This window comes from Ochotona curzoniae, unplaced genomic scaffold, assembly GCF_017591425.1.
Source record: "Ochotona curzoniae isolate NIBS_2020 unplaced genomic scaffold, NIBS_Ocur_1.0 contig_2723, whole genome shotgun sequence".
NCBI classification, from domain to species: Eukaryota; Metazoa; Chordata; class Mammalia; order Lagomorpha; family Ochotonidae; genus Ochotona; species Ochotona curzoniae.
Genome location: NW_024465573.1, coordinates 23,636,052 through 23,659,521, shown reverse-complemented (window position 1 = coordinate 23,659,521; position 23,470 = coordinate 23,636,052). Strand labels below are relative to the sequence as shown.

The following is a 23,470-nucleotide window of genomic DNA, read 5'->3' as shown; positions in this document are numbered from 1 at the left end:
AGGGTCCCAAGGCTTTGGGCTGTCCTCTACTGCTTTCCCAGGCCACAAGCAGGGAGCTGGATGGGAAGTGGAGCTGCCAGGATTAGAATTGGCACCCATATGGGATCTTGGCGTGTGTAAGGCGAGTACCCTAGCCACTAGGTTACTGCGTCAGGCCCAATCTAATATGTTTTCAAAAAGCATTTATTTCTTTATTTGGAAGATAATTAGAGAAGGAGAGAAAACAAGAGAGCTCTTTCATGTGCTGTTCACTCCTCCACAAGTGAATGCAATAGCCAAGGTTGGTCCTGGGCTATCAAGCACATCAGCAGGGATCTGGATCAGAAGTAGAGTAGCTGGGACTTGAAATGACGTTTAGATATGGGATGCTGGTGTCACTGCTTTAACACAACACCAGCCTTTATCGAACAGCCTGGATTCCCCGAATATGCACAGTACTCTTCCAAGAACCGCTGCTTCTCTGAATGGTTCTGTTCCCATGACCTCCCTGATCTAACACTACAGACCTGGCAGCTTCTGCCTCTGTCATTGCCTGACGGGAGCAATGTGCACTACTGCGTTCAGGAAGCGCCGAATGGTCCCAGCAGGATGTAGGCTTCTGTAGGCTGGCGACGCATGATGGCTCTTTCTCCTGCGTGCTCTGGGTCCCCTCCTCACCCTTCCCCACTGCTCCATGAGGAGTCTTCTGGGTGCCTAAGGAATACATGGTCTTAGCAGAGTCAATAATCATTTCCATCATGCTTTGTGCTATACAGCCAGAACATGTTGACTGTCATTCGAGCTCTTTCAATATTACTGTCAAACTTTTTTACGGGCCTGAATCTTCAGCTAAGGGCTAAGACAGTGCTGCATTTGAGAACAGCAACCACACCCCATTCTCATGAATGTGGCACTGACTCTTGGTGACTGTTGTCAGACATCATGCTCTTCTGGATGGAAGTCTCTTACCTGAGGTGCCCAATCATCCTCTGATAAACTTCTCATTTCTCCAAGTATCCAGACATAGCCCACCGTGCCCAAGTCATCTTCAGTAGAATAGATGAAAGCTTGTCTCCATCGCTGTACAGCCAGGCACTTTCCTAAAGGCCCCAGGGTTTACAAGCTTTACCAAATCATGAGAGCCTCAGAATTGGAGGCATCCTCCACTCCTCTTATCCCTGTCATACTAGGATGGCCCCCAACCTATCCTACCATTCAGCAAAATAAATCCATAAATGCCTTCGCCATTTACAAAGTGCTTTTGTAAATAGATCTCACTGAGGTTTTACAACCCAGCTGTCTGTTACTATTTTCATCTTGAGATGGGATAACCCAACCCCTGTCAACTGACAGCATTCAGGTTTCTCTCCACTGCCCCATTGCTACCATTATGAGCTCCCCAGCTGAAGTGTTTATAGTCTAGACCTAGTTGCTGCAGCATCCTCACTCTGTCGACCCCTTCTCATGCCCCAAACCTCATGGCAGCAATAGAGGATGGGAGTCAGTTTGCTTTTACTTTAATGCTTCCTTGTTTCAGCTTGTATTTAAGGTCTTTCTCGGCTTGGACCTCTGAGTCCTTTTTATGGACTGAATATAACTCATCCCAAATTCCAGTTTTGAAGCCCCAACCCCCAATAGGTTGGAGTTTAGAGAGAAGGGTGTGGGGAGACAATTGCGTGTAGATGGGGTCATGTGGTGATGAGTGATTAGTGACATATGATGAATGTCCTAAAGAGAAGAGGGACCAGAACTCTCTGTTTTACCACACAGGACAAGAAGAGGGCTCTCTCACCAGGGCATCGACTAAGCCAGCATCTCCTTCTGCTGCCTAAGCCGCTTTGACCATGGTACTTTGCCACAGCTCAGACACAACTCATTCGCAGCCCTATCTTTCTTCACCTCTGACTCCCAGAGCCCTGACCTGCTGTAGTCGGGAAAGATGAAGATTTCTTGTTGCTGCTCTGGTCTCCTGGGTTCTTGCCTTTGTTTTCCTTGTTCCTGGAAAGAAAAGGGGCAGAGATGAGATCGCTAACTTTGTAGGCAGGGAAACCAAACCCAGACCACAAGTCCCTGTGTGTCTGCACCACCCAGCCAGGTGGCATGATTTCTTGAAGGCTCCGTTTTCTCATTCTACAACAGAGGGGCTGTACACCATCTAGGACACTGTCAGACATAAAATCGCCTGATGTTATGGTATTGTCTTCTGAGTTTTAGAAAAATAATTAAAACTAGGGGCCAGTACTGTGGCATATTTGGCAAAGGCACTGCCTGCCTCTCATAGGGGTGCTCATTCATGTCGTGGCTGCTTCACTTCATTGTAACTCCTTGTTAATGGTTGGGAAAAATACCAGAATATGACCCAAGTGCTAGGGCCTTTACCACCCACATGGGAGAACTGGATGAAGCTCCTAGATTGCAGTCAGTTAGGGAGTGAGTCAGTGGATGGAAGACATTTCCCTGTCTCTTTCTCTTTGTGACTCTGACCTTCAAACAAATAAATATTTAAAAATCTATTTTATTTTTTATTTTTAAAAGATTTATTTATTTTTATTGGAAATTCAGATATATATAGGGGAGGAGAGACAGAGAGGAAGATCTTCCATCCGATGATTCACTCCCCTAAGTGAGCACAACAGCTGGTACTGTGTCAATCAGAAGCCAGGAACCAGGAGCCAGGAACCTCCTCCAGGTCTCCCACACGGATGCAGGGTCTCAAAGCCTTGGGCTGTCCTTGACTACCTTCCCAGGCCACAAGCGGGGAGCTGGATTGAAAGTGGAGTTACTAGTTACAACGTGCCATATATAGGATCCTGGCACATTGAAGGTGAGGACTTTAGCTGCTAGGCCACCGCGCCGGGCCCTAGAAATCCATTTTAATTAATTATTTTACATTCCATAAGAGTCTTATACATACATTTTATTATCATGCAATAGCTAATATTTATTGTGTATACTGCCACAGGTAATTTGTAAAAAATATAACAGTGTGGCTTGACTGTTTTTGGGATCCTGAGTTCATAGATTGCTGGTGCTGGAGACCAAAGTCAAACTCAGTGGATAAAGGTGCACGAGAAGCATAAGTCCAAGACCAAAGTCAAGGCCTGTGGGCAAGGGTCCACAGTTGGACAATGGTCCAAGGCCACAGAATTGTTACTTTCAAATATCCTTGAGACAGTCAAATGCTGACTTCTGTACTTGGGTCACACTGTTGCTTCCTGATCATCAAGCATTGCCTTGATGTTACAGTAACATCAATATGGGATGCAGCTATCAATTTTTAAAGGATTTATTTATTTTTATTGGAAAGATTAACAGAGAAAAGGAGAGACAGAAATAAAGCTCTTTTATCTGCTGATTCACTCTGCAAGCGGCCACTACATCCAGAACTAAGCTGATCTGAAGCCAAGAGCCAGAAGCTTCTTCTGGGTCTCCCATGCTGGTGCAGGACCCCAAGGTTTTGGGCCATCCTCTACTGGTTTCCCAGATCACAATTAGGAAGATGAATGGGAAGTAGAGCAGCTGGAACACGAACCAGCACCCATACAGCATCCCAGCACTTGCAAGGTGAGGTTTTAGCCACTGAACCATTGTGCTGGGCTCACTATCAATGTTTGTGTTACATCAATTCCTGTAATTTGACTCCCCAAGCAGTTCAAAAAAAGATTGAGGGGGCCCAGAGTGATAGTGTAGCAGCTAAAGTCCTCGTCTTGCACACGCTGAGATCCCATATGGGCACCAGTTTTAAACTTGGAGGCCCCGCTTCCCATCCAGCTCCCTGCTTGTGGACTGGGAAAGCAACCGAGGACGGCCCAGAGCTTTGAGACTCTGCACCTATGTGGAAGACCAGGAAGAAGCTCCTGGCTCCTGGCTTTGGATTGGCTCAGCTTCAGCCATTGTGGCTGCTTGGGGAGTGAACCACTGGATAAAAGATCTTTCTGTCTCTCCTTCTCTCTGTATATCTGCCTTTCCAATAAAAATAAATAAAATCTTTAAAAAAAAAGATTGAGGCAACAAGTTGTCTAGGTGACCTCCTTAGAAAAGGGGGCTTCCCTCTGGCTGGTCACTTTCATGGTCTTTATCTTCTGTCTCATTTCTTATTTTCTCCATTGCATGTCACCTCTCTCTCCAATTCTGTTCATGATGCACTGGTCTCATATAGTGTGGTATGCCAAGATATTTATATAACATATGCTGATCAAATTATAGTAATTAGCATTTCCATATTCTCATAACTAAAAAATAGTTTATTTGAAAGGCAGAGAGTTATCAAGAGTGGTGAAATACAGAGGAAGAGAGAGAGATCTTCCACCTCTTAGCTCATATCCCAGAAAGCTGCAATGGGCAAATCTAAGCCAGGCTGAGGCTATGGGCCAAGAATTTACTTCCACCCCATAATCCCTCATGGGTAGTGGAGGCCCAATTTGGTCTCTCTCTGTTCCTGTACAAGCAGGAAGCTAGATGGGAAGCAAAGCAGCTGTCAGAACTTGAACTAGTACTCTGAGATGGAATGCTGGCGTCCCAAGCAGTGGTTTTATCCTCTGTACCACAACAATGGCCCCTCACTTACCAGCCTATGTTTGGAACTGTCTTGTTCTTAGTTGCCATCTGGGTCCTTTCTCTGCTGCTTTCAGTGCCATAGCTATCTAACATTTCTTCCTTGTCAGTCACCAATTCAATTGTATGCTCTGTCTTCCTAAGTAAAAAACTTTATGGAAAAATGGAATTAGAAGATAAATTTATATTGTAATAAATATTTTTGAAATCCATATATAGTTTTATTTTTTATATAGTTCCATTGGCTTAGGGATTTCCCATTCCACCCTCTTCATTCCCTCTCCTCCACTGTTTTCCCCCAAATTATTACAATAGTATAGTCATTCAGCAACAGCCACAAGTCCATCATCTTATTATTTAAGTGTATCATGACATTGTAGGTATAGACAATGGCAGGAAGCCCAGGATCCGATTGTCAAGAATTATTTAATAGTTTCAGTGGGAGTCCTTCTTTGATTCAGGAGTAGAGATGCAAACTGCAAAACAATGCATCTTCACTTCTCTGTATGCGAATCTCCATTATACATTTTATCTAGGTGAATATATATACACATGTTTACCTAAGTGTCTTATTGGGTAAGGATAGCGATGCATAAGGATGGCTTACATCAGAGAGGCCAGTTTTTTCTTTGTAATACTCACTTCCATGAACTTCATGAAGACCCTGCCTTTATTTCCTATTGTTGGAAAAAAGGACAAGCATCCTAAATGGGCTATTTTCCCAAAGTGGGAATTTGTTGCTCCAGGACCAAACACTTCATGTTATTGTCTTTTGCAAGTTTTTTTATTTGCTTTTTTATTAATTGTTTTTGTGATGATTTTTACATTGATTAGGGTGATAAGGGTCAAGGGCTGCAGGAAGCTGTGTGAGATCACCATTTCCACATTCTCTCTTTTTTCCTTCCTGTATCTGGGGGAAAGGGGGAGACAAGGAGAAAAGCCACACCCAGACTTCCAAACACTTCTGCACCCCTGGATGGGGGGCAGCCACCTGATATCACCCCAAAGTCCCCGATGTGGGGCATGTTCTGATGGTCCTGTTCAAGAGGTTTTGATAGTTCAACGGTTCTGAATTACTACCGATCTCACTACTCCAAGCATGACAAGATCTCTCCAGAATCCATCTGGCTGACACAGTCCACGTTAAAGTCTCCATTTGCCCAGGTATTCACTGCCAATACTTGAATGGGGTAGTTGATCAATTTGTCCTCCATCCTCTGTTGTGGTACCAGGTGTCTTCTGCAGGTTGCAACGTACTGCCATATCCTCCATGTGCACCTGGATATGCTGTCCTCTGCTCTGCCTAAGCCACTGAGGAGGTCCAGCTCTAACACATGCGCTCCACGGTCAGATCACGGAACCTGCAGTTCTTTCCATGGTTGGGGTCCTGAGTCCAGCGATTCAGTTTGGCGGAGTCCATGTAGGAAGCAATTCTGGTTGGTATGTTTGTATAGCTTCAGGTTAAGCGATATGTTTTGTTGTGTTTAGGTCTTTTCCTTTAGCTCTTTATTTTCAGTGCACTGGGCACAGCCAGGCTGTACTGACCATTATGGAAATCCTGATAATCCCTTTCCATTGTGTTTCTAGCTCAGGCTCCTTCAGAGGTGAGGAACTAAGCAAAAACGCCACATTCTGGTTCTTTCCCTAATTCATATTTCAAACCCCATCCTGGATGAGATGTCCATCATGGCCTCCCATTGGCTGTGCCCCATCCTGTGAACAGCTGGTTTTGAAGCTGCAGCTCTGCAGCTGTCCTACATAGCTTTTGCTGCATACACATTCACCTGTCCATCTTCCCCAGGTCAACAGGGAAGCTCTGTAAACACATAGTAGCTGGAAATAACTCAGCCCAAGAGACTGCTCCGAAAGGAGCCTGCAATCGACAGCCCCTGAGGCCAGGCACAGCTCTGTCAGTGAACCACCTGGGCTGCTCCTTCAGGGACTCCAGGACACAGTGGCTGCTTTTCCTAGGAGAAAGTGGGATCAGCTGCATGGCCCGTGGCATCACTGTGTAAGGAGTAGGTAACTTTGGAGAGCTCTTGCTCAGTGGAATGGCTGAATGGGAAAGGGGAGACTTTGGATTTCTTCCTCTGGGAAGGGTTCCTTCCCTGAGATGCTTCCCACTCGCCCCTCTTTCCCGGTAGCCTGTAGTCTTTTTACAAAGGAAACTGATTCCATGTCAGGATTTTCCGTGTCAATAAGTAGCACAGTGTCCAGGTCTTTGCCCCTGGCTTCCCTGGGTGTTTAAATAAAACATTTGGTAATATTTTTGTTCTTTTTTTGTCCTCCTTTTATTGAACTCCTTAGAGCCAAGTCTGCCTATATAACGAAGAGAATTTTCTTTCCTTATGAGTTTTTTTTTTTAAATTGAAAGGTTTTTTTTAAAGATTTATTTTTATTATTTTTTTATTGGAAAGGCGGCTATACAGAGAGGAAGATCTTCCGTCCGATGATTCACTCCCCAAGTGAGCACAACGGCCGATGCATTGCCGGACCGGAGCCAGGAGTCTCTTCCCGGTCTCCCACTCAGGTGCAGGGTCCCAGAGCTTTGGGCCGTCCTCGACTGCTTTCCCGGACCACAGGCAGGGAGCTGGAAGGGAAGCGGGGCTGCCGGGATAGAACCAGCGCCCATATGGGATCCCGGGCGTGCAAGGCGAAGACCTTAACCACTTGCACCGCGCTGGGCCCAATTAAAAGGTTTTTAAAATGTCTTTTCTTACTTGAACTGTACAATTTATTGGTTTTAGTATATCCCCAGATTGGGAAGTAAACGCATGATCACCCTAAATGGAATGATTTATCCATTGATAATCACTTTCCATCCTTTCCCACATCCAACACTGCTGGCCCTAGGGCATTACTAATCTCCTTTGTTTTTGATGGATTTACCTACTCTGGGTGTCTCATGGAAATAGAATTGTACACATGGTGACTCATGTGTCTGGCTTGATTCACTCAGCATAGTGTCTTCAGGGGTTCCTCCATGTTGTAGCACCATTGCTGTGTAATTATCCCGCCAGTGGGCATTAGCTGATGCACATTTGAGTTGTTTCTGCTTTTCGGCTCCTGTGACTAACACTGCTATGAACAGAGTTGGCATGATCATATAGTTTCAGTTCTCCAGGACATATACCTGAAAGTAGAATTTCTGGGTCACACTCTGATCCCATATTTAACACTCTGAGAAACTGCTAACGCATTTTTTTCACTCACTGAAAGCCTTTTATGTTCCAATCAGCAATCTCTAAGGTCTTCCCACATTTTTATGTTCCCCGTTATTTATCAGCATCTTTTGTATTTAATTAGCCTGGTTGATGTGCAGTGTTTTCCTGCTGTGGTTTTGGTCCGCATTGCTCTGATGAATCAGAGTTGGCTATTTTTTTACATGCTAATGGGCCATTTATGTGTCTTCCCTGGAGAAATGTTCATTTAAATCTTTTGCTCACTTTTACTTTGGGTTGTGTTTTTTATTATTAAGTTGTATGATTTTTATTCTGTATACAAATCACGTATTTACATATAAATATTTTCTTTCATTCGGTGTGTTTTTATCTCCTTGCTGTTTTGTTTGCAGTGCATTTTTATTATTTATTAATAATTGACTAATAATATTAATAATGTTATTCACTGTTATTTACACATGTATAAAGATTTTATTCGTTTATTTGAGGGGCAGAGTGACACAGAAAGAAGGAAAGATACAGAATGAAAGGGATCTCTTCCATCCACTTGCTCCTCTTCAAATACTTGCATCAGCTAGGAGCTAGGATTTTCGCTTTGGTCTTTCACTTGATTGGCAGGGATTACATTACTTGAAACATTGTCCACTTCTTCCCAGGCCCATTAACAGGGAGCTGGATCGGAAGTAGAGCAGTTGGAACTCAAACCAGTACTCTAAGTGGGATGAGGCGTCCCAAGCAGCAGCTTAAACTGCTGTGCCACAAATGCAGTCTCCTGCTGGCTCTTGGCTTTGACCTGACCCAGCCCCAGGTGTTTCTACGTTTCAAATAAGTCTTTTAAAATTGATTTTTAAATTATGACACCAAAAGTTCCAGGTGCCTGTCTTCAGCCTGGCATGGCCATAGCTTTTGCAAACATCTAGATAGTGAACCAGCAGATGGAAGGTTTTCCTCTGTTTTATTGTCTGTCTTTTTATCTTTCAGATAAATACATCTCCTCTCACTTACTGCTTGATGATCAGGAAGCAACAGTGTGACCCAAGTACAGAAGTCAGCATTTGACTGTCTCAAGGATATTTGAAAGTAACAATTCTGTGGCCTTGGACCATTGTCCAACTGTGGACCCTTGCCCACAGGCCTTGACTTTGGTCTTGGACTTATGCTTCTCGTGCACCTTTATCCACTGAGTTTGACTTTGGTCTCCAGCACCAGCAATCTATGAACTCAGGATCCCAAAAACAGTCAAGCCACACTGTTATAGGGTGTACATTTGCAGGAAGTTGGAATTGGATATGCAGCAGAAACTTGAATCCAGCCACTCTGATACAGCATACTTGCATCCCAAACGGTGTCTTTTTTTAAAAAAAAATATTTATTTATTTTTATTGGAAAGGCAGGTATACAGAGAAGAGGAGAAACAGAGAGGAAGATTTTCCATACAATGGTTCACTCCTCAAGTGACCACAACGGCTGGAGCTGCCATGAGCCAGGAGCTCTTCTGGGTCTCCAATGCGAGTACAGGTTCCCAAGGCTTTGGGCCATCCTTGACTGCTTTCCTAGCCCACAGGCAGGAGCAGGATGGGAAACGGGGCCACCGGGATTAGAACTGGTGCGCATATGGGATCCTGGCACATGCAAGGTGAGGATTTCAGCCACTAGGCCACTACTCCGGGCCCTTGAGGTGGTCTTATTTACCTAGTATTTGCTTTATCCATTATGCTTTTGATGTCATAACTAAAAAATCATTGTCCAAACCAAAATAATTAAGATTTATTCCTGTATAATCTTTTTAAAGTTTTATCTCTTATATTTTGATCTGTAATCCATTTTAGGTTAATTTTATGCATAGTGTGAAGTAGAGTCCAAATGGTATTCTTTTGCACGTATGTATCCAGGTGTCCCAGCACCATTTGTTAAACAGACTGTTCTTTTCCCATTGAACTATCTTGGCAACCTTGTCAAAGATCAATTAACTATACATTTAAGAGTTTATTTCTGGACTTTGACTTTTATCCCAGTGCTCGTACCACACTGCTTAATTACTGTGTATTTGCAATGAATTATTAAGTTGGGAAGCATAATTCCTCTCAACTATGTTCTTTTCAAAATACTGTTTTAGCTGGGTTTTTCATGTATGAGTTTTAGAATCAACTTGCCTGTGTCCTTTTTCTTGAAGATTTATTTACTTGTTTGAAAGTCCAATTGGGCCCGGCGGTGTGGCCTAGCAGCTAAAGTCTTCACCTTGAACCCACTGCACCGGGATCCCATATGGGCGCCGGTTCTAATCCCGGCAGCTCCACTTCCCATCCAACTCTCTGCTTGTGGTCTGGGAAAGCAGTTGAGGATGGCCCAATGCTTTGGGACCTTACACCTGTGTGGGAGACCTGGAGGAAGTTCCTTGCTCCTGGCTTCAGATTGGCGCAGCATCGGCCATTGTGCTCACTTGGGGAGTGAATCATAGGATGGAAGATCTTCCTCTCTCTGTTTCTCCTCCTCTCTGTATATCTGACTTTGTAATAAAAATAAATAAATCTTTCAAAAAAAGAAAGTAAAATTAATAGAGAGATGGGGACAAGAATGAACACACACACACACACAGAGGGAAATTTTCCATCTGCCTGCTGAGTCACGTTGCAGGTGACCGCTGAGTTAGCTGGAAGCCAGGAGCTGGGAACTTCTGTCAGATATCCCAAGTGGGACAGGGGTTCAAACACTTGGGCCATCTTCCACTGCTTTTGACAGGCCATCAGTGGGAAGGTGGATAACAAATTGAGCAACCAAGGCATGAACTGTGGTTCCCCATGTGCTTGGTCCTGGGTGGGGTGAGGGGAGGAGAGAGGAGAGCCCTAGGTTAGCATGCTGGCCTGGTGTGCTGGTGGACTTGGTGTGCTGGGGAACTTTGAATAGGCCTGGATCTCAAGTGCGCATAGAGGTAAATCCCAGGTCAGTGCATGTGCCAGGAACTTAGGACTCAAGTGGGCAGGCAGAACTCCAGGCCAGCACACCACCCATCTAGAAGGCTGGGCTTAGGAAGGCTGGGCTAGGGAACCCATGCACTCCTGGGTGCAGAGACTGTGGATTGATCAGGGAAGTGGGTAAGAGGATGGGTGGGAGGAAGGACTGCTGAGGGAGTATGTTGCAGGTGAGGAGTGACTTTTGAGGGACTTCATCAACATGGCCACTGTACTTGCAGGTAAGTAAGAGGGCTGAGACTCAAGCAGTTTGGAAGAGGGATGCTGGAAAACCTTTATAGGCACCAACCCACATGGGAGACCTGAGTTGGGCTAGTTAGCATGGAACAACACTGACTGCCACTCACCAGTGTACACTAAAGCTAGGGCTGGCATCCTATCTAGCAGGGCTAAATCACAGTATCCACTAGTGAGAGTTGGAACAGGGAATGGGTGATATTAGATTGGGCCATGACACTAACCAGCATATGAGAGAACCAGTTTTGGGGGCAGATTCTCTGTAGGATATGTGGGCTCATCCCTGTGGAACTGAAATTTCCACTGGTTTGTTTAAGTGATGGGCTGAACTAGGCATGACCATGGAACCTCTGACATTTATGGTACTGGGTTGGAAACATGCCAGGCTGGTCCAGGCTGGAGCATCCACAGGCGCACCCAAGATTAGAGTATGAGGTGAGCTGGGCCACAACATCCACCAGCTCATACAAAGGTCGTGCTAGAGGGAGCAGACTCTGCTGGGTAAGGGCCTAGCACTAGCTGGCACATGTGAGATCTGGGTGGGTCTGAGAGTGGGCCTGGTAAAGGAACTTGGGAAACTCCCCTGATGGGCCAAAGCTTCTGCTGGTGAGCATGTGATTCAGGCCTGGGTGTTGGTCAGGCCTGGCAGGGCTGCTACTCTTGTCAGCAAGTGTGTGGATTAGTTCTGGAGCAGGGGTGGACCAGGCAGGGCTGGGCCAAGCCTTAGCCCACTGGCATGTGCAGGAGCCATGCTGGAGCACGGGTCATGCCAGGCTAGGCTATAACACCTATTGGTTTGATTGAGCCAGGGATGGGAGCTTACTGGGCAGGGCTATGCTACACACCTGCCAGTGAGAGTTGGGACTGGGAATGGGTAGGCCAGGCCTTGCTGCAGTATCTGATGGCAAAGGCCAAGACGGGGATGGGCTATGCTGAGCTGGGTCAGAATAATCACTGGCACATGAAACACCTGTGGCAGGGAATAGGGCTGATTGATGAGCTAAGAGTATGTTCCAGCTGGATTGTGGCTTCCACTGGTAAGCACGAGAGTTGGAATGGAGGTGACAGTCTGGGCTAGATGACTGCAGTATACTTTGGCACAAGTGTGGATTGGGTCTGGGTTGTGCCAGACTGGGCTAGACTCCAACTCTCACTGGTGCTAGTGAGAGCCAGGGTGGGTGTAGGACGGGCTGGGTTAGGTTTTGGCACCCGCTGAACCGTATGAGAGCTGTGTCTGGGTGTGGACCAGGTGTGGCTGGGCTATAAGACCCAACAGTAAGAACCAGAATGGGTGTGGGCCAGTGGAGCAAGGCCACTGTTCCTGTCAGGACAAGAGGTGGTTTAAGTCAGTCTGGGCCAAAGATCCACTGGTGTGTGTGAGATCTGCCACTGGCATAAGATCTGCTAGAGGAGTTTGGGGAACTCTGTTAAGATGCAGTCCCTATAGGTGAACACAAGAACCAAAGCTGGAAGCAGTTCAGACCAGGCCAGGTTATGGTGCCAACTGGCATTATTGGGGTTCAGCTTTGGGGGTGGGTCAGGTTTGGCAGTTCTGAGAACTAGGACAGGGTGTAGGACAGACCAAGTCAGGCTGCAACACCAGCCAATTCACATTAGGGTTAGGACTAGGGACTAGGATGGGCTAGGCTGTAGCATCCACCAGCATGAGTTGGAAGTGAGGGCAAACCAGGCTGGCCCAGGTTACAGCACCTGCTGGCAAATAAAGAGCTGAGGTGGGCCATGCCAGACAGGGCTGCAGCACCCACTAGCACACATGAGACCTGGGGTGTAGGGTGCAAACCCAGTAGAGGGATTGTGGTGGGCTCCTCTGCTGGGACATTGCTACCACTGCTGAGCATGAGAACTTGGACTAAGGGAATGTCAGTCCAGGCAGAGGACTGCAACACCTGTTGGCCTGCATGTGAGCTGGGTAAAGAGTAGAGCCAGGCTGAGCTAACTGACTGTATGCACTGGTGCGTGCATGAGCCAGAGTAAATGCAGGCTGGTAGGGCTTTGCTACAGCATCAACTGGCAAGTGTTGGGACCGGGAGGCAAGTCCTGTCAAGCTAGACTGAAGCACCGTCTGCAGGGTGCAAGATCCAGGATAGGGAATGGGTTCAGGAGGAAGCTATGGGCATCTCTCTGATGGGTTGCAACTCCCCTGGTGAGCATGAGAACCAACCAGGATTGGGGGCAGGCCTGGCTAAGCAACAATGGCACCTGCCAGCATGAGTGTGGGCTGGATAGTGGAGCCAGTTCTAGACTTTAATGCCCAGTTGATATATATGAGAACTAAATGGGATGTGGACCAGATTGGACCAGTCTGCTGTACATACTGGCAAGCACAGAACCAGGACTGGGGAATTAACTAGTGGGAATTAGAGAGGGTTAATCCAATGAGGCTGTATTTCCCACTGGTATGAATGAGGGCTGAGTGTGTGGTGGGCAGGGTTGGGTTGGACTGCAGCATCCATAGGCTTGGGTATCAGATGGGACTGGAGACAGAATTGACCCAGTAACTGCAACCACTGATGTAGGTGATAAACTGGGCTGGACCCTGTACTGGCTAGCACATACAGGTTAGATCTGTGACCCCTTTAGATGAGATTTCTTCAGGGATCCCCCAAACTGAGCTGCTGGACTCAGAGCTCCAACCATGGAGAGAATCACAGGATCTGGGATGTGACTATGGTCTGCATGTGTCAGAACTAGGCCTCCTTAGTGGCTTAGATGGAGTGTTGCACAGCGTACCCAGATGCACATGGAGGATATGGCAGTCTATTGGAGCCTGCAGAGGACATCTGGTGCCATGGCAGAGGAGGAAGAGCAAAATAGACTGATCAACTTCCTCAGCCAAGTGTTGACAGCAAATATCTGGGTGAATGGAGACTCTAGGAAGGACTATGTTGGTCAATGGATCTTGGAAGGATTTCTTCATTCTTGGATGGGTGAGATCCACAACATTTTAGGACTATCAAGACCACTTGAGTGGAGCCCTTGGATCATGCTCCACATCGGGGACCCTGGGATGACATTGGGTGGCAGTTCCCCATCCCTGTGTACTGAGGCAGTTGGGTGGCTGGGTGTGGCTTCTCCTCTTGTCTCCCCACTTCCCCCAGATACAATGATCTCTCCACTTTCCCCTAATGCTCCATCATTTCCACCCTAATCAACTATGTAAAAGTCATCAAAAGTAACAATTAAAAAAAGTAAGAATTTCAGAAAAAGATCAAGTATAAGAAGAGATATAGGCTTACTTCTTCCTTTTCAGTTTGGATGTCCTTTTTTTTTTCTTTTTCCCCTTCCTCCTTCCTTTCTTCCCTTTGTTTTTCTTTCTTTCTCTTTCTTTTGTTCTTTCTCTTTTCTTCTCTCTCTTTCTTTCTCCTAAACATTTATTTTTTTTTAAGATTTATTTATTTATTGGAAAGTCAGATATACAGAGAAGAGGAGAGACAGAGAGGAAGATCTTCTGTCCTATGATTCACTCCCCAAGTGAGCGCAACGGCCGATGCTATGCCGATCCGAAGCCAGGAACCAGGAACCTCTTTCCAGTCTCCCACACAGGTGCAGGGTCCCAAAGCTTTGGGCCGTCCTCGACTGCTTTCCCAGGTCACAAGCAGGGAGCTGGATGGGAAGTGGTGCTGCCGGGATTAGAACCGACGCCCATATGGGATCATGGATCATTCAAGGCGAAGACTTTAGCTGCTAGGCCACGCCACCGGGCCCAGCATTTACTTATTTATTTGAAAGGCAGAGTTACAGAGAGAAGTGAGTAATAGAGAGAGAGATATTTCATAATTTTATCCCTTGCTTCATTCCTGAAATGGCTGCAAAGATCAGAGCTGTGCTGATCTGAAGGCAGAAACTGGGAGCTTCTTGTATCTCACATGAGTGCAGGGGCCCAAATACTTGGACCATCCTCCACTGCTTTCCCTGTTGCATTAGCAAGTTTCTGTATTGGAAGTGGAGTGGCTAAGACTTAAACCTGCATCCATATTAGCTGGCAGTTTAACTTGCTGTACCACTGCAAACTCATTCTCTGTTTTATTGTCTTACTGTTTCAGGACAACTTCAAACAGAAGTGGCAAAAGCAGAGCTGGTAGAGGAGTCCTTAAAAGGCTTTGTTTGCCTGAGCCCCGGTTAGGAAGGGTTGAATAAGTAATGGCAGTAAAACAGATAAAGCTTTCTTCTTGTCCTGGAGATTGAAAGACATTTCGTTATCTTTTTGGGAAAGGTATTTTGGGGGAAAGATACTATTTCTGGCTTCTCTGTGGTTTTGACGTCAGGTCTTAGTAGCAGTTGAAAGGCCCCTGGGGTCTGTCCTTCCCTTGGTGTCTGAGTCTGGACTGGAGTCTCCCGCAGTGCCCCTTGCTGCCTTTTTCTCCTCTGGAGAGGGCCTGATGGCCCACTTGTCCCTTGACTTCTTCAGAAGCGTCTGGGGATCGTCAGGGCTCTATTCTGCCACGTAAAAGGTTCAGGTCAATTTTAGATTTTCTGGATGGCAATTCCTGAGTTTCTGTCATGCCTATCTGAACCTTTAGAAAGGAAAATATACAATCCATCTTTCTTGTCTTGTATTGGTGGGGATATACTGCTTGCTACAATGTGCAGGCATTGTATTAGGCTCTGAGCATGTAGAACCAAAGGAGTGGGACTAGTGCTGTGGCATAGAGGGCTACGTTGCCACCTGCAGCACTGCCATCTCATCTGAGCACAGATTTGAGTCCTAGCTTCTCCACTTCTTATCTCTGGAAAAACCCAGTTCTTAAGCCCCTGGCGCCTACTTGGGAGACCTGGATGGTGTTCCAGGCTCCTGGTTTCAACTTGTCTTGGCTGTTTGGGTAGAGAACCAGCAGAGGGAAGATCTCTTTCTTTCCTTTCCTTTTCTTCTTTTTTTGGAAGTATTTATTTATTTTTATTGGAAACACAACTTTACAGAGAGAAGGAGAGACACAGAGTAAGATCCTCCATCTGCTGGTTTGCTGTCCAAATGGCTGCAACAGCTGGAGCTGAGTTGATCCAAAGCCAGGAGCCAAGAGTTTCTTCTGGATGTGCCATGTGGGTGTAGGGTCCCAAGGTTTTGAGCTATTCACTACCACTTTCCCAGGCTGTAGGCAGGGAACTGCATGGGAATTGGAGAACCTGGGACATGAACCAGTGCCCATATGGGACTCTGGTGTTTGTAGGCAGATTAGACAATTGAGTCATCGTGCTGCGCCTGGAAGATTTTGTTTCTCTTTCTTACCCTCTATCTCTCCCTCTGCCTTTCAAGAAAATAAATCTTAATAAAATATAAGGAAAGAAATCAAAAAATAAATTATTTCTTGAGCAATCATTATGTGCCAGGTATAGTGTTAAGTGTTCAGCAGTAAATTAAACAAATGCAGTTCATGGCTATTTGGGGATTTTCTAGTTAGGCAGTCATGCATTTCACCTGGTCTGTTAAGATGTTGTACTAATGATCTTAGCTATCATTTTATAGAGCACAAATGTTGTTCCAGGCAGTATTATATGTACTATCCATATAGTAATTTACACATAGTCATTTATTTACTCCTTATAGCACTCCTAGGAAATAGGAGCTATTATACCTATTTTGCAGTTGAAGCACTGAACTTAGCCCAGAGAGGTTAATTGCTTTTGTTAAAAACACACAGGTAATAAGCTATGAAGTCAGGATTGGAAGCCAGTTAATCTGTTCTGAATCAACCAAATGCTTAGGGAATTTTCCATGGATTATAAAAATCCTCAACTGAGCCTACCTTGAAGGAATTGTAGAATTTCAAAGAAGGGTTGGGTGAGGCAGCCAAGGTTAAGGGACAACCAGAGGATGCGTTTTGGTAGCAAAGACGCCTGTGCCAGATGGGGAAGAAAAGAAAGTCAGTGACCTTGACAGGTTGAACCAGTAGGTTGGGGCTAGGTTATAGAAGAGCTGGACTGTCCACAGAGAATCCACAAATGCTTGGTGCTTGTGATCATCAGAAGAAAGTCCCCAAGAGAACTCAACACTGTCACTAAAGTTGGTGTGAATAGTGAAGGTGGAATATTTGATGGTTATTTCCGATTGTACAGCCGGGCTTGATCAGATAGTGGCTCTTCTCTCCTGAGATTTCTGGATGGGGAGAAGCCAGTCAGCGCTCTGGGATTTGGCTCAGATCCTATGACCCAGTCTCATTGTGTCCTGCCCCCATGGCTAATTTAACATCTGAGTGCTCTAAATTTAATTAAAAATAAAGGAGAGCATTTTCATTGAATTTTGAAAAAGACTTAAGGATCACATATGGATGCTCAGTTTCTTAAAAGATTAGTGGATTAATCAATACAATAAGATAAATACTGATGATTTTTAACAATAGGTTCATTGTTTTAGTTTTTTTTTTTTCTTGTTCATTTATTTGAGAGGTGGAGAGAAATAGAAAGGGACAAAGAGCAACCATTCACAGGCTTACCTCCCAAATACTTGCAATGTCCAGGGCTGGGACGGGCCAAAGCTAGGAGCCAGGACCTATTCCAAGTCTCCCATGTAGCAGGAACCTGAGCCATCCCTTGCTGATACCTGCAATCTGCATGAAGGAGAAGCTGGAGTTCCTGGAGTCAGGAACCAGAACTGAACTCAGATGTGGGTACCTTAACAAGCATTTTAACAGGTAGACTAAACATTTGTTCCACATATTATATTATTTTTTTAATTAATTCTCTTTCTTTTTTTTTGGAAAGGCAGATTTATGGAGAGAGACACACACAGAGAGGTCTTCCATCTGACAATTCACTCCCCAAATACCTGCAATGGCCAGAGCTGAGTCAGTCTGAAGCCAGGAGCCAGGGGCTTCTTCTAAGTCTCCTACTTGAGTGCAGGGTCCCAAGGCTTTGGGCAATTCTCTGCTACTTTCCCAAGTCACATGCAGGGAGGTGGAAGGGAAGTGGAGCAGCTGGGACATGAACTGATGCCATATGAGATCCCGGCACATGCAAGGTGAAGATTTAGTCACTGAACTATAGTACCAGGCCTAAATTGTTCTTTTTTATAGAGTTCATATGGCATTCTCACAGAAGGCCTGGCACTTGGCCTAGTGGCTAAAGTCCTCACCTTACACATGCACCAGGATCCTATATACGTGCCAATTCTAATCCTGGCCACCCCTACTTCCCATCCAGCTCCCTGCTTGTGGCATGGGAAAGCATTTGAAGATGGCCTAAAGGCTTGGGACCCTGCGCCTGTGTAGGAGACCTGGAAGAAGCTCCCGGTTCCTGGCTTCAGATCAGCCCAGTGCTAGCCATTGCAGTCACTTGGGGAGTGAATCATCGGATGGAAGATCTTCCTCTCTGTCTCTCCTCCTCTCTGTATATCTGATTTTCCAATAAAAATAAATAAATCTTTAAGAAAAAAATTCTCATAGAGTACTTGCATTCTGCAGAAAAATTGAGGAAATAATCTATTTTTAAAAATGAATATTTGTTTATTTGAAAGAATTACAGAAGGAACAGCAGAGATCGTCCATCTGCTGGTTTATTCCCCAGATGGGTGCTACAGCCAGGAGCCAGGACTTTTCATCCAGGTCCTTCACACGGATATCAGAGGCCCCAGTCCTTGAGCCTTCTCTCAGTGCTGTTCCCAGGCGCCTTGCAGGGAACTGGATCAAAGTGGAGCAACTGGAATGCAAACTGGCATGTATAAAAGATGTTGACTTTGCAAGCTATAGCTTCATCTGTTATACCATACCAGCCCCTCAGCCAGTTTCTTTTTTTTAAAAAAAATTATTTCCTTTTTAATAGTGTTTACATAATTAAAAGGGATGGACACCCATGCGAGCTTCTAATTAGCATGGGAGGGTCAGGTATGGAAGAAGGTGGTTGGGACAAATGTTTCAGTTTTTTTTTTCCTCCTGTGTCTGCAGGGAAGGCATGGAAGGGGGCTGCTCCTTGTTGTCAAACTATATTAGTACAGTGGGATAGCAGATGGACTTTTAATGATGCTGGAGCTTTTGATATGGGGAAGAATGCTCTGATATTGTTACCTGAGTGATTTTGACAGTTCTGAGAAGTTGTTTTTCAACCCTGGTTTCATTGCTCCAAGGTTGAGAAAATCCTTCCACGCTCTATTGGTTGACAAAGACCACTTCAGTGCATCCACAGACCCAGGAACATGCTGCAAAACTTGGCCAGGAGAACTGTCCAATGTGTTCTGCTTTCCATCCTCTGACGAAGCAGGTGGCTTCTCCTGCTGTCCTAGATGAACTGGCTGTTATGTCCTTTGTGTACATCTGGGCGTGTTGTCCATCACACAGGCATTAGCCCTTGAGGAAGCCAAGTCCCAATACACACACTCCGAGGTCTGACCACACATCCTGTGATTTTTTTTTTCCTCTAGAATTCTCCTACCAAATTCATTCCCAGCCCCACAGCTTGTGTGGGCTGGCAGGTATTGCAACCTAGCCCAGCCAGGCCTGACCCCAATCCCTGATTTCCATGCTTACCCATGGGAGGTACAGCCTAGTGTGTGAGTTCCCACAATCCCCCTGTCAGGCATGTTCTGAAACTGGGAACTTGCACCTACCATGGTGCCTGACATGACTCACACCCTGTCCTGGCACTTGCCAGCTGGTGCTCTCTGCAATAAGTTTCTTAGGCAGAGTGCTACCTAACAATGAAAGAAATATACATACTCATTTCTATGAAGTTTTGGAGATCCCTGATGCAAGTATTTAGAAAAATCTATGTAACTCTGCTTTTTTGCACTGAACAGAAAATTTTTGATTCAATTTTCTGTGAACCCTTTGAAGTATATTATACAGATTTAAAAAAAAAAAAGATGTACTTATTTTATTGGAAAGACAGATTAAATTTACCAAGAGAAGTAGAGACAGAGAAAAAGATCTTTCATTCACTGGTTCACTCCCCAAATGGTGGCAATGGCTCTAGTTGAGCAGGCCTGAAGCCAGGAGCCAGGAGCCTCTAGTTCTCCTGCACAGGTGCAGGGTCCCAAAGCTTTTGTCCATCTTCTACTTCTCTCCCAAGCCATAAACATGGAGCTGGATGAACAGTAGAGCAGCTGAGACATTAACCAGCACCCATATGGGATCCCAGTGCTTGGAAGGTAAGGATTTAGCCTGTTGAGCCATTGCACCAGCTCTGCTGAACATATTTTAAAGAAAACTTAGAAGGAACAAAACCAAATTTGTTTTGTTTTTCAACAGGCCACAAACACTGATACATCTGTTCTCAGTTTGCGAAGACAAAGGGCTTAGGAGACAGGTGTTCTGTTTCCTCAGACTCATGCTTACTGGCTGGATAACCGGTCATCGGGGCAAGTAGCTCGACTGCTTTGGGAAGCCTTGAGAATGCTTTTACGGTACTTGCAAAATTGCACCACAAATACAAATATATCTAGCTTCCAAACATGGAACCATGTACATTTTTTTCCCAGCTTGACTTTTATTCTTCTAAATAGCTTCGAGTATGGTCTCTTGTAGGAATTATATACATTTAATAAGCATACCAAAACACTCAATACTATGACTTTCTTCTTTCAACTCTGAAGTCAATTCATTTTCACAGCCTTAATTTTTTTTTTAAGATTTATGTCATTCTTTTATTGCAAAGTCACATATACAGAGAGGAGGAGAGACAGAGAGGAAGATCTTCCGTCTGATGATTCACTCTCCAACTGACTGCAATGGCTGGAACTGCGCTGATCCCAGGGATCCCAGTGTGTTTAAGGCGAGGACTTTAGCTGCTAGGTCACTACGCTGGGCACCACAGCCCTAATTTGTATTCTGAGGCATTCCTAATCTTAGGAAAGTGTTTTGGAAAGCAACATGGCACTGTTGACTTGCTTTGGCAAACTATAGAGAGAAAACTAGCCCTTAGTGTGTATAATGGACCTAACTCATCTATGTCTTTTTATGTATTTATGGCAGGTAATGCTAGCAGCCTCCTGGGTGGGAATGATTTTCCGAGGGAGGGAATTGAGACACAGAGCTGACTGTGAAAGAGGGAATGCTTAAGAAAAGTCACATGTCACTAGAAAAATCTTCATTCTTTTTAACTTGCTATGCCAGACTTCCTCTTAAGCACGCAGAATAAATAAAAACATGCTAAATCTTTAATTTTTTTCTTTCTTTCAACCTTTCTTTCTTTCCATCTGCTTGAAAGGCAGAGTGATAGAATGAGACAGAGAAGTGTCATCTGTTGGTTCGATCCCCAGTTGCCTATAAATGTTGGGTGGCAGTGGTCACTGCAGCACTAACTGGGTTTCTGCTGCGCATGTGGAATGCCTTGAAGGCGTTCCCAGCTCTTAATTTTGGCTTGGCTTAGTCTCAGCTATTACAGGCATTTTGGAATATCTCAGGCTGGACCAACTCAAAGCCAGAACCTGGGATTCCATCTTGGCATCCTATGTGGGTGGCAGGGACCCAAGCACTTGGGTTCTCCCTGCTGCCTTCCAGGCTGCAATAGCAAGAAAACAGGCAGAGTGCAGAGTAGCCTGGATTTGACCCAGTACTTGGCTATGGGATGCAGTTGTCCCAAGTGGTGGCTTGACCCTGTATACTACAAGGCCCATTTCTGAAAAGAAAAAAAAATTTAAGGATTTATTTATTTTACTTGGCAGAGTTATGGAGAAAAGGATACATATAAACACACACAGAATGAGAGACAATAAGCAAGAGAGAGATCTTCCATCAATGATTTTAATTCTCTAAAAGGCTACAATGATGGAGGCTGGGCTAGGCTGGAGCTAGGAGCCAGGAACTTCATCTGATTTCCCACAAGGGTGGCAGAGCCTCAGACACTTGTTTCCTGGTCTGTTGTTTTCCCAGTTAATTAGCAGGGAGCAGGGTCAGAAGGGAATGGCTATCACTTAGGATGCTGGTACTGCAGCCAGTGGCTTAATCCACTGTGCCACAATACTGTTCCCACCCACTCACCCTCAATTTTTTTTTTAAAAAAGATTTATTTCTGTTGGAAGGTCTGATGTACAGAGAGAAAGATGTTCTCTCCACTGGTCTACTCCCTAAGTGGCTGCAACAGCAAGAGCTCAGCCAATCTGAAGCCAGGATCCTGGAACTTCTTCCAGGTCTCCCATGTGGGTGCAGGGTCCCAAGGCTCTGGGCTGTCCTCTACTGCTTTTCCAGGCCACAAGCAGGGAGCTGGAAGGAAGTGGAGCATCTGGGATTAGAACCAGTGCCTATATAGGATTCAGTGCAAGCAAGATGACAACTTTAGCCACTAGGTTACCAAGCTGGGCCCTTTTTTTAAAGTCATTTTCTCTCTTACATACATATATACACGGAACTCCCATCCAGTTTACTTGCAAATACCTGCAACAGCCAAGGAGTTAGCACCAAATCCAAGTCTCCCTTGGGGGTGACAGGGACCTAATCACTGAGCCACCACCTATTGCCTCCCAGAATCTGCAGTATCAGGCAACTGGAGTCGGGAATCAAACATGGGCACTGTCACTGGGATGTGGGCATCGTAGCTGCAAAGCCAAGCGCCTACTTCTGAAACTGTCTTTAAAATAAAAAGAAATGGAAATGAGGCCTGGCACGTGGCTCTGTGCCACTGTGGGAGAATGTCTGCTTGCTGTGTCTGTGCCTGCGTTGAGTCCCAGCCTGCTCCGTGAGTGCAGCTTGCATCCACTGTGCTCCTGGGAGGCAGTGGGTGATGGCCTGAGTGGTTGGGCCTTTCCCACACAGGGGAACCAAAGGGAGTGCCAGGCGCCTGGTATCTGCCTGATCCAGTCCTGGCTGTAGTAGGCCATTCGGAATTAATCCACTGGATGGAAGATTTCTTTCTCTTTCAATTAAGTCAAATAAACTTTTTGTTAAGGGTCCAAAGGTCTTTCATTTTCTTTTACACTTGATATGCCATGAATTCATAGGGAATGGGTTCCAGTAGCTCAGGTTCCTTCCCGTTGGTTCCGACGAAGTGGGCTTCTCGGTGGAGCAGGCTGGCACTTCAGCTGTACCCAAGTACCTTTCTCTTTGGCTTCTTTCTTTTTCTGATCATTTACCTTCACCTGTTTCAGGGAGCTTTCTTGGCTCTTAGAGTGTTTAATATGCTCAATATGTACATGTATTCTCTCTTCTAAAAAAAATTAAAAATTTATTTTAAAAATAACGACAACATGGTTGATCAGGGTAGGAAGGATTGAGGTTTAGGGAAAATTGGGTGAATTAATTGCTTCCAAATTTGCTATTTTTTTTTGTTGTTGTTGTTCCTGAGGGAAGGGGAGAAACAAAGGGGAAAACCACTCATGACTTTCCACATGTCCCAGTACCCAGGGATGAGGAAACATGTGTTTTCTTGGTCTTGTTTGTTTACAGCAATGCCAGCAGCATGTTGGGTAACACTGTAGACTCTTCCAGTTTTGCCATGGTAACATTTATGGGGCATTCCTTTTTGAACAGTACCCATTCCCTTGCTGTCTACAACGTCACTCTGCTTGTAAATGCACATGCATGTGGCCAAGGGAACAACTCCGTGTTGCCTAAAAGGCCTGGAGAACATGGAACGGGTGCTTCTCCTCTTTCCTGTTGTGTCCATCAT

At 45.3% G+C, this 23,470-nt stretch overlaps 1 protein-coding gene across 1 annotated transcript; it reads right to left on the bottom strand.

The window, feature by feature from the left end:
- Nucleotides 1–22,684: 22,684 nt before the first annotated feature.
- Nucleotides 22,685–23,470, bottom strand: LOC121154134 (60S ribosomal protein L21-like). The gene is made up of 2 exons (XM_040976995.1): nucleotides 23,173–23,470; nucleotides 22,685–23,005 (listed from the first exon to the last, which is right to left on the bottom strand). The coding sequence occupies exons 1-2, from the start codon at nucleotides 23,468–23,470 to the stop codon at nucleotides 22,821–22,823; spliced, it is 483 nt and encodes a 160-aa protein (XP_040832929.1). The 3' UTR covers nucleotides 22,685–22,820.

Excerpts from the sequence above, each read along its gene's own strand:
- LOC121154134 (XM_040976995.1), bottom strand. The coding sequence starts at position 23,470 with ATGATGGACACAACAGGAAAGAGGAGAAGCACCCGTTCCATGTTCTCC. Across the intron at positions 23,006-23,172 it reads CATGTGGAAAGTCATGAGTG|AGAGAATACATGTACATATT; the intron begins GTTTTCCCCTTT and ends TTTTTTTAGAAG.